Source organism: Silene latifolia, chromosome 11, assembly GCF_048544455.1.
Source record: "Silene latifolia isolate original U9 population chromosome 11, ASM4854445v1, whole genome shotgun sequence".
Taxonomy (NCBI): Eukaryota; Viridiplantae; Streptophyta; class Magnoliopsida; order Caryophyllales; family Caryophyllaceae; genus Silene; species Silene latifolia.
The window spans coordinates 134,005,323-134,017,122 of record NC_133536.1 but is presented as its reverse complement, the minus strand read 5'-3'; the positions used below and the strand labels follow the sequence as shown (position 1 = coordinate 134,017,122).

At 32.6% G+C, this 11,800-nt stretch overlaps 1 protein-coding gene across 1 annotated transcript; it reads left to right on the top strand.

Moving 5' to 3' along the window:
- The first annotated feature begins 10,733 nt into the window (after positions 1-10,733).
- LOC141614029 (uncharacterized) lies at positions 10,734-11,597 on the top strand. The gene has a single exon (XM_074432781.1). The coding sequence runs from the start codon at positions 10,734-10,736 to the stop codon at positions 11,595-11,597; it is 864 nt and encodes a 287-aa protein (XP_074288882.1).
- The last annotated feature ends 203 nt before the right edge of the window (positions 11,598-11,800 follow it).

The window sequence follows — 11,800 nt, the reverse complement described above, 5'->3', positions numbered from 1 at the left end:
TTTCTATCTATGAAAGTTGCGCGCATCTCTATAATAATAATAATAATAATAATAATAATAATAATAATAATAATAATAATAATAATAATAATAATAATAATAATAATAATAATAATAATAATAATAATAATAATAATAATAATAATAATAATAATAATAATAATAATAATAATAACAAGGAGGTTGATATCGGTTTGGTTGACGGACATGGTGGCTCTCTTCGTCCTGCGAATTTTCTTCTTTGTTCGCTTATATTTTTACTAGACTTATCTTTGTAGTTGCTAAGGGGGTGGGGGTCCAGATTGTGTCTCGGCTCCCCACCAATTTCATGTAAACTTTTATTTTTCTATGTATGAAAGTTGCGCGCATCTCTATAATAATAATAATAATAATAATAATAATAATAATAATAATAATAATAATAATAATAATAATAATAATAATAATAATAATAATAATAATAATAATAATAATAATAATAATAATAATAATAATAATAATAATAATAATAATAATAATAATAATAATAATAATAATAATAATAATAATAATAATAATAATAATAATAATAATAATAATAATAATAATAATAATAATAATAATAATAATAATAATAATAATAATAATAATAATAATAACAAGGAGGTTGATATCGGTTTGGTTGACGGACATGGTGGCTCTCTTCGTCCTGCGAATTTTCTTCTTTGTTCGCTTATATTTTTACTAGACTTATCTTTGTAGTTGCTAAGGGGGTGGGGGTCCAGATTGTGTCTCGGCTTCCCACCAATTTCATGTAAACTTTTATTTTTCTATCTATGAAAGTTGCGCGCATCTCTATAATAATAATAATAATAATAATAATAATAATAATAATAATAATAATAATAATAATAATAATAATAATAATAATAATAATAATAATAATAACAAGGAGGTTGATATCGGTTTGGTTGACGGACATTGTGACTCTCTTCGTCCTGCGGATTTTCTGATTTGTTCGCTTATATTTTTACTAGACTTTGATTTGCGGTTTCTAAGGGGGTGGGGGTCCAGATTGTGTCTCGGCTCCCCACCAATTTCATGTAAACTTTTATTTTTCTATCTATGAAAGTTGCGCGCATCTCTATAATAATAATAATAATAACAATAATAATAATAATAATAATAATAATAATAATAATAATAATAATAATAATAATAATAATAATAATAATAATAATAATAATAATAATAATAATAATAATAATAATAATAATAATAATAATAATAATAATAATAATAATAACAAGGAGGTTGATATCGGTTTGGTTGACGGACATGGTGGCTCTCTTCGTCCTGCGAATTTTCTTCTTTGTTCGCTTATATTTTTACTAGACTTATCTTTGTAGTTGCTAAGGGGGTGGGGGTCCAGATTGTGTCTCGGCTCCCCACCAATTTCATGTAAACTTTTATTTTTCTATGTATGAAAGTTGCGCGCATCTCTATAATAATAATAATAATAATAATAATAATAATAATAATAATAATAATAATAATAATAATAATAATAATAATAATAATAATAATAATAATAATAATAATAATAATAATAATAATAATAATAATAATAATAATAATAATAATAATAATAATAATAATAACAAGGAGGTTGATATCGGTTTGGTTGACGGACATGGTGGCTCTCTTCGTCCTGCGAATTTTCTTCTTTGTTCGCTTATATTTTTACTAGACTTATCTTTGTAGTTGCTAAGGGGTGGGGGTCCAGATTGTGTCTCGGCTCCCCACCAATTTCATGTAAACTTTTATTTTTCTATCTATGAAAGTTGCGCGCATCTCTATAATAATAATAATAATAATAATAATAATAATAATAATAATAATAATAATAATAATAATAATAATAATAATAATAATAATAATAATAATAATAATAATAATAATAATAATAATAATAATAATAATAATAATAATAATAATAATAATAATAATAATAATAATAATAATAATAATAATAATAATAATAATAATAATAATAATAACAAGGAGGTTGATATCGGTTTGGTTGACGGACATTGTGACTCTCTTCGTCCTGCGGATTTTCTGATTTGTTTGCTTATATTTTTACTAGACTTTGATTTGCGGTTTCTAAAGGGGTGGGGTCCAGTTGTGTCTCGGCTCCCACCAATTTCATGTAAACTTTTATTTTTCTATCTATGAAAGTTGCGCGCATCTCTATAATAATAATAATAATAATAACAATAATAATAATAATAATAATAATAATAATAATAATAATAATAATAATAATAATAATAATAATAATAATAATAATAATAATAATAACAAGGAGGTTGATATCGGTTTGGTTGACGGACATGGTGGCTCTCTTCGTCCTGCGAATTTTCTTCTTTGTTCGCTTATATTTTTACTAGACTTATCTTTGTAGTTGCTAAGGGGGTGGGGGTCCAGATTGTGTCTCGGCTCCCCACCAATTTCATGTAAACTTTTATTTTTCTATCTATGAAAGTTATTGCGCATCTCTATAATAATAATAATAATAATAATAATAATAATAATAATAATAATAATAATAATAATAATAATAATAATAATAATAATAATAATAATAATAATAATAATAATAATAATAATAATAATAATAATAATAATAATAATAATAATAATAATAATAATAATAATAATAATAATAATAATAATAATAATAATAATAATAATAAGAATAATAATAATAATAATAATAATAATAATAATAATAATAATAATAATAATAATAATAATAATAATAATAATAATAATAATAATAATAATAATAATAATAATAACAAGGAGGTTGATATCGGTTTGGTTGACGGACATTGTGACTCTCTTCGTCCTGCGGATTTTCTGATTTGTTCGCTTATATTTTTACTAGACTTAGATTTGCGGTTTCTAAGGGGGTGGGGGTCCAGATTGTGTCTCGGCTCCCCACCAATTTCATGTAAACTTTTATTTTTCTATCTATGAAAGTTGCGCGCATCTCTATAATAATAATAATAATAATAATAATAATAATAATAATAATAATAATATGCTAAGAATGATATGCATTGCCTTGGGTCTGAGTATATGCTAAGAATGAGCCTATGCTAAGAATGAGCCTCAGGATAGGATGGCTTTATGGGATAAGCTTGTTTGGTTCTCTGCTACTCCCTTTCCTTGGGTTGTTATGGGTGATTTTAATGTTGTTAGGGGTCTCAGTGAGAGAGCTGGTCCTAATCCTCCTGCTGTCAAGGATATTTGGGAGTTTAATTCTTGTCTTGCTCAATGTTATCTGGATGATATGCATTGCCTTGGGTCTGAGTATACCTGGTCTAACAAACAAGGGCCTGGTACTAGAACTTGGGCTCGTCTGGATAGAGTCTTGATAAATCCTAAGTGGTTAACTATGTTCCCTTCTTCTTTTGCTTCCACTTTAGTTCCTGGTATCTCTGACCACTCCCCCTTGTTGGTCACCATTCCTTCTGCTAAAGGGTTTAAAAAGAGGTTTAGTTTTCTCAATATTTGGCAGGGACATCCAGATTACTTGTGTATGGTTGAGACTGCCTGGCACACTCCTTCTTATGGCACTTCTCTGACATTCAGAGTAGGATTAAGGCTACTAAGACTGCCTTGGATGCTTGCCAAAAGGAACTGCAACAGGATTTGTTCTCACCCTCTCTTATAAGTCAGGAGAAGGCATTGACCAGGCATTATGTTGATCTTACTAGGTTAGAAGTGGACATGTTGTTCCAGAAAGCTAAGATTCACAATATTAGGAAAGGGGACTGCTCCTCAAGTTATTTCTTTTCCAAAATTGCTATCAGGAAGCATCAAAGCCTGTTGGGTTTGATTCAGGATAAGGAGGGGCATGTTAGGTATGGGACTGATGATGTTAACACTGCCTTTGTGGAGTACTACACTGATCTTTTAGGTAAAAGAGTTGCTGTTGAACCTATCCCTGAAATAGTTTTCTCTTCGGGCCCTACTATCTCTACTGATGCAAGTGTTCTGCTTATTGCACCAGTAACTAGGGTTGAGATAAAGGAGGCTCTTTTCAGCATTGGATCAACAAAAAGTCCTGGTCAGGATGGCTTTTCTTCTGGGTTTTTCAAACATTCCTGGGGTCTTGTTGGTGATCTTTTTTGTTCTGCTGTTGAGGAGTATTTTAGAAAGGGTAAGATGATGAGGAAAGTTAATACAACCCTCCTTGCTCTTGTTCCTAAGAAAGATGTTCCTTCCACTGTTCAGGATTTTCGCCCTATTGCTTGCTGTTCTGTGGTGTATAAGACTATTAGTAAGATTATTGCTAATAGGCTTAAGCATGTTCTTCCTGACCTGGTGGGTAATGAGCAAGCTGCTTTCATTAAGGGCCGTAATATCTTTGAGAACATTATGATGTCTCAAAATTTGATCAAAGGCTACAATCAAAGTCTTATTACTCCTAGATGCTTAATAAAGGTGGACATTCGTAAGGCTTTTGATTCTTTGCAATGGGAGTTTATTAGGGACATGTTACATGGTTTTAAGTTTCCTCCTCTATTTGTTACTTGGATTATGGGGTGTGTAGCATCTACCTGGTTTTCCCTTAAAGTGAATGGTACTTTGAGTGGTTTTTTCCCTGGTAAATCTGGTGTTAGGCAGGGGGACCCCATTTCCCCATATATCTTTGTTCTTAGTATGGAGGTCCTTTCTAGGCAGCTTAGGAGACTCTATCTCCTCCCTCAGGTATCTTTTCATCCTAAATGTGCAAAACTAAAGCTCAATCATTTGGTTTTTGCTGATGACTTAATGATATTTATGAGAGGGGATGTTCCTTCTGTTGCTGCTGTTGCTACCTGTCTTGGGGATTTTGCTAAGTGTTCTGGCCTCTATGCTAATCCTTCTAAGACGAGTGTTTACTATGGTGGGGTTGGGGATGAGATCAAGCAACAGATTGGTGCTCTTACTGGGTATGTTGAGGAGCAGTTCCCTTTTAGGTATTTGGGTATCATCTTGCATCCTGGTAGGCTGGCTCCTGGGCTCTATAAGGCCATGTTGGATAAGATTCAGAAAGCTATTCATCACTGGACAGGTAACCTGCTATCCTATGCTGGCAAGCTTCAGCTGATTAATGCTGTGCTCTTTGGCCTTGAAAATTTTTGGAGTTCTGCTTTGTTTCTTCCTAAAGTTGTCATTAAGTTAGTCAACAAGCTATGCAAAGACTACTTCTGGGGACTCCTCCGGGAAGAGGAAAATGACTTTTCAAAGTTGGAGCTCTATTTGTGCACCTTGGATTGAGGGGGTTTTAATGTAAAGGAATTGTTAAGTCGGAATAAAGCATTGCTCAGTAAGTGGTTATGGCTGTTAACTCTACATAGAGATGGTATTTGGGATACATGGACAAAAGCTTACAATATGTCTGGGGCTTCTATATGGAGTGCTCAGAGTAAGCCTCACCATGCTGAAAGTTGGAGGTCCTTGCTTAGGATTAGAGATCAATTAGTGGCCATTGCTGGTGATTCTGGTGGTGCTCAGGCCATACTAAACTCTTGTGTCAGGAAAGGCAAATTCATTGTGGGGTTTGCTTACGATATTTTTAGAACTAAGAGAGGCAGACTTGGTTGGATGCGTGCCTTATCTTTCTTTGAGATTTTGCCTAAGCATAAAATTTGTACAGTTCAAGCTGCCCAAGGGGTCCTTCCTACTGTTGATAAGATAGCTGCTAGGGGGTATTTTTTGGTTAATAGGTGCTGTCTTTGTGAAAATGCTTTGGAATCTCACAGGCATTTATTTTTTCGCTGTCCCTATTCTCAGCATGTTAGGCGTCAGATGTTATGTTGGCTAGGGCTGACTGGAGCCTGGTCGGATCATGATCTGCGGAACTGGCTCTATAAACTTTCTGATAAAAAGGGTAAGAGATATTGGCAGAGTGCTCTTGTTGCTAGTTGTCTTGCAGGCTTGGTGTTTACTCTTTGGGAAGAACGTAATAATCGTATTTTCAGGGGTGAAGCTAAGGACTCTGAGCTTGTGGCTAAACAGCTTCAGTGGACTTTAACAACTAGGCTCTTTGTTAGCAAGTCTGATTGTGTTAAGCATTGGCTAGCAGTTAAGTAGTTGTTCATGTATTTATTAGTTGGTTTCTTTGAGGTGTTTTGCTTTTTGTAAGATCTTTTCTCACCTTATTCCCTATATGGATGAATAAAGATGAGTATAACTTTCTTGCAAAAAAAAAAAAAAAATAAAAAAAAAATAATAATAATAATAACAAGGAGGTTGATATCGGTTTGGTTGACGGACATTGTGACTCTCTTCGTCCTGCGGATTTTCTGATTTGTTCGCTTATATTTTTACTAGACTTAGATTTGCGGTTTCTAAGGGGGTGGGGGTCCAGATTGTGTCTCGGCTCCCCACCAATTTCATGTAAACTTTTATTTTTCTATCTATGAAAGTTGCGCGCATCTCTATAATAATAATAATAATAATAATAATAATAATAATAATAATAATAATAATAATAATAATAATAATAATAATAATAATAATAATAATAATAATAATAATAATAATAATAATAATAATAATAATAATAATAATAACAAGGAGGTTGATATCGGTTTGGTTGACGGACATGGTGGCTCTCTTCGTCCTGCGAATTTTCTTCTTTGTTCGCTTATATTTTTACTAGACTTATCTTTGTAGTTGCTAAGGGGGTGGGGGTCCAGATTGTGTCTCGGCTCCCCACCAATTTCATGTAAACTTTTATTTTTCTATCTATGAAAGTTGCGCGCATCTCTATAATAATAATAATAATAATAATAATAATAATAATAATAATAATAATAATAATAATAATAATAATAATAATAATAATAATAATAATAATAATAATAATAATAATAATAATAATAATAATAATAATAATAATAATAATAATAATAATAATAATAATAATAATAATAATAACAATAACAAAGAGGTTGATATCGGTTTGGTTGACGGACATGGTGGCTCTCTTCGTCCCGCGGATTTTCTGATTTGTTCGCTTATATTTTTACTAGACTTAGCTTTGTTTTTTCTAAGGGGGTGGGGGTCCAGATTGTGTCTCGGCTCCCCACCAATTTCATGTAAACTTTTATTTTTCTATCTATGAAAGCTGCACGCATCCCTTTAATAATAATAATAATAATAATAATAATAATAATAATAATAATAATAATAATAATAATAACAATAATAATAATAATAATAATAATAATAATAATAATAATAATAATAATAATAATAATAATAATAATAATAATAATAATAATAATAATAATAATAATAATAATAATAATAATAATAATAATAATAATAATAATAATAATAATAATAATAATAATAATAATAATAATAACAAGGAGGTTGATATCGGTTTGGTTGACGGACATTGTGACTCTCTTCGTCCTGCGGATTTTCTGATTTGTTCGCTTATATTTTTACTAGACTTAGATTTGCGGTTTCTAAGGGGGTGGGGGTCCAGATTGTGTCTCGGCTCCCCACCAATTTCATGTAAACTTTTATTTTTCTATCTATGAAAGTTGCGCGCATCTCTATAATAATAATAATAATAACAATAATAATAATAATAATAATAATAATAATAATAATAATAATAATAATAATAATAATAACAATAACAATAATAATAATAATAATAACAAGGAGGTTGATATCGGTTTGGTTGACGGACATGGTGGCTCTCTTCGTCCTGCGAATTTTCTTCTTTGTTTGCTTATATTTTTACTAGACTTATCTTTGTAGTTGCTAAGGGGGGGGGTCCAGTTGTGTCTCGGCTCCCCACCAATTTCATGTAAACTTTTATTTTTCTATCTATGAAAGTTGCGCGCATCTCTGTAATAATAATAATAATAATAATAATAATAATAATAATAATAATAATAATAATAATAATAATAATAATAATAATAATAATAATAATAATAATAATAATAATAATAATAATAATAATAATAATAACAAGGAGGTTGATATCGGTTTGGTTGACGGACATGGTGGCTCTCTTCGTCCTGCGAATTTTCTTCTTTGTTCGCTTATATTTTTACTAGACTTATCTTTGTAGTTGCTAAGGGGGTGGGGGTCCAGATTGTGTCTCGGCTCCCCACCAATTTCATGTAAACTTTTATTTTTCTATCTATGAAAGTTGCGCGCATCTCTATAATAATAATAATAATAATAATAATAATAATAATAATAATAATAATAATAATAATAATAATAATAATAATAATAATAATAATAATAATAATAATAATAATAATAATAATAATAATAATAATAATAATAATAATAATAATAATAATAATAATAATAATAATAATAATAATAATAATAATAATAATAATAATAATAACAAAGAGGTTGATATCGGTTTGGTTGATTTTATGGTGGCTCTCTTCGTCCCGCGGATTTTCTGATTTGTTCGCTTATATTTTTACTAGACTTAGCTTTGTTTTTTCTAAGGGGGTGGGGGTCCAGATTGTGTCTCGGCTCCCCACCAATTTAATGTAAACTTTTATTTTTCTATCTATGAAAGCTGCACGCATCCCTTTAATAATAATAATAATAATAATAATAATAATAATAATAATAATAATAATAATAATAATAATAATAATAATAATAATAATAATAATAATAACAATAATAATAAAAATAATAATAATAATAATAATAATAATAATAATAATAATAATAATAATAATAATAATAATAATAATAATAATAATAATAATAATAATAATAATAATAATAATAATAATAATAACAAGGAGGTTGATATCGGTTTGGTTGACGGACATTGTGACTCTCTTCGTCCTGCGGATTTTCTGATTTGTTCGCTTATATTTTTACTAGACTTAGATTTGCGGTTTCTAAGGGGGTGGGGGTCCAGATTGTGTCTCGGCTCCCCACCAATTTCATGTAAACTTTTATTTTTCTATCTATGAAAGTTGCGCGCATCTCTATAATAATAATAATAATAACAATAATAATAATAATAATAATAATAATAATAATAATAATAATAATAATAATAATAATAATAATAATAATAATAACAATAATAATAATAATAATAATATGCTGACATGACCACTACCACCAAAGCCCGTCTCTCTTTTGCTAGAGTTTTAGTGGAAGCTGACCTTTCAACGGAGTTACCTGAGAATGTCATTTTGAATACCCCCTTCCATGGACAGATCAATCAACAAATAGTGTATGAATGGAGACCTTACTATTGTGTTTGCTGCGGGAAAATGGGGCATACTGATAAATTCTGTAAACTTAACAAGGCAAAACAGGCCGCTAAGGAAGTGTGGCAGACTAAACCTGCCCCTGTACAGCCTGCTGCCCGGCCACCAAATGAACCCACCACTGCCCTCTTCACCCCTGTTAAGAGTCCTAGGCAACGTCAGGGCACTCATGGAACCTCATCTACACCATTGAAAGAAACTGAGGCTCCTGTCCTTGTCACGAATAGCTTTTCCCTGCTCACTGAACATGAGGATCCTTTTGGAGAACTTGATGATGATACCTTAGGATTAGTGGAGAATGTAGATCCTCTACCCCCTGATAGAAATGAAGATTGCGACCTGGAACATTAGAGGCTTCAATGATAGCCTCAAGCATCTTTGAGATAAAAAGTTTTTGCTACTCCATAGAGTGGATATTTTTGGGTTACTTGAAACTCATGTGAAGGACCACAAAGAAACCTCTATTATGAAGAATTTTCCTAATTATGAAATTATTAGTAACAAGATTCGTGGCAGAATCTGGTTATTTTATAATCCCTCCTCTGTGGTTGTTAAAAATGTCATTGTTCATGAGCAACTCATCCACTGCGACGTCACTTCTAAGGCTTCTAATCTCAGCTTTGCTACTACTTTTGTCTATGGTATGAATGATGGGCACGACAGAAAAAGGCTCTGGGAGAAACTTCATACCATATCCCTTTTTGCTTCTCCCTGGATTGTGATGGGGGATTTCAATGTTGTTAGAAACATAAATGAGCGTCAAGGCCCTAATCCCCCGTTCATCCATGATATTATGGATTTTAACGCTTGCTTGGCTAGGTGCGCTTTAGATGATATGCATAGCATAGGGTCTGAGTTCACTTGGACAAACAAGCAGGACCCCCTCACTAGAACTTGGGCTAGACTTGATCGAACCTTAATCAGCCCGACTTGGACTTCCATTCATTCTGCTTCTTTTGCTGAAATCCTGCCCCCTGGTATCTCTGACCACTCCCCCTTGATGGTGGTTCTGCCTGGTGGGCTGAGGATTACTAGATCCTTCAGCTTTCTCAACACTTGGATCACAAATCCTGGCTACACGAACCTGGTTGCTGCAGCATGGAATACCCCCTGCTATGGCACCCCCACATTCCAGCTGTTCTTCAAGCTCAAGGCCGTCAAAAAGGCTCTCTCTTCTCTTCATCAAAGAAGCTATTCTGCTATCAAGACCAAAATTAATGGTTCTCAAAGGGAGTTGGACAATTGCCAAAAACTACTCCAAGATGACCTTTTCTCTCCTACTCTCATTTTGGTCTCGAAAATTTTTGGTGTTCTGCTCTTTTGCTCCCCCTTTATGTTACTAGAATGGTTAATAAATTATGCAAGGATTTTTTCTGGGGCATAAGTGCGGGTCAGAGAAAGATGAGCTATAAGAGCTGGAATTCTATTTGTGCGCCTTGGGACGAAGGCGGCTTCAACGTCAAAGAGCTTCTTAGCTGGAATAAAGCACTCCTCAGTAAGTGGATCTGGCAACTTTCCACGCACCGTGACATTCTTTGGGACTCTTGGAGTCGCACTTATAACCTTAAAGGCAAGTCTATCTGGGATGGTCACGCTCTCACTTGTCATGGTGAGAGTTGGAGGGATATTATTAAAGTCAAGGACGCACTTATTGAGCTTGCTGGTTCTAAGGCCGCTGCTCTCTCTATGCTCAATTCGTGCGTATCCCACGGCAAGTTCAGGGTGGGTCGGGCTTATAGCCTTTTCCGACATTGTAGGCCTAAGCTCAGATGGACTACCCCCCTTCGGTCTGACAGCATCCTCCCAAAACACCGCATTTGCGCTATCCAAGCTGTGCAGCACCAGCTTGCCACTGTAGACAATATCAACAGGCGGGGTCTTATGCTCGTTAATAGATGTTGCCTTTGTATGGCTGCTCAAGAGTCTCATCGACATTTGTTTTTCAGATGCTCCTTCTCCCAACAGGTTAGACGTAACATGTTAGCTTGGCTGGGAGTCTCGGGCTCGAGCTCAGATATTGATATTAAAAATTACCTCTACAAAATTAGTGTTGGAAACAAATGTAACAGTTGGAGGAATATTCTTTCTGGTTGTAGTGCCGCGGGTATGGTCTATGCCATCTGGGAGGAGAGAAACAATCGTCTTTTTGGAGAAATACAAGCCACGCCAGAGATGGTAGCTGCTAAGCTCCAAAGTATTTTGAAAATCCGCCTTTCTGATAATCAGCACCCTCGGATTAGACAGTGGTTAGATGTTACAAATTAATTTGTGTGTTTGGATTAACGGAACTTTAGTGCTTTTTCGGTCATTAGTGTTTTTGTAAGATGCCTTCTCATTTCTTTTCTTTCCCTATATGGACGAATACAAATGAGTATAACTTTCTTGCAAAAAAAAAAAAAATAATAATAATAACAAGGAGGTTGATATCGGTTTGGTTGACGGACATGGTGGCTCTCTTCGTCCTGCGA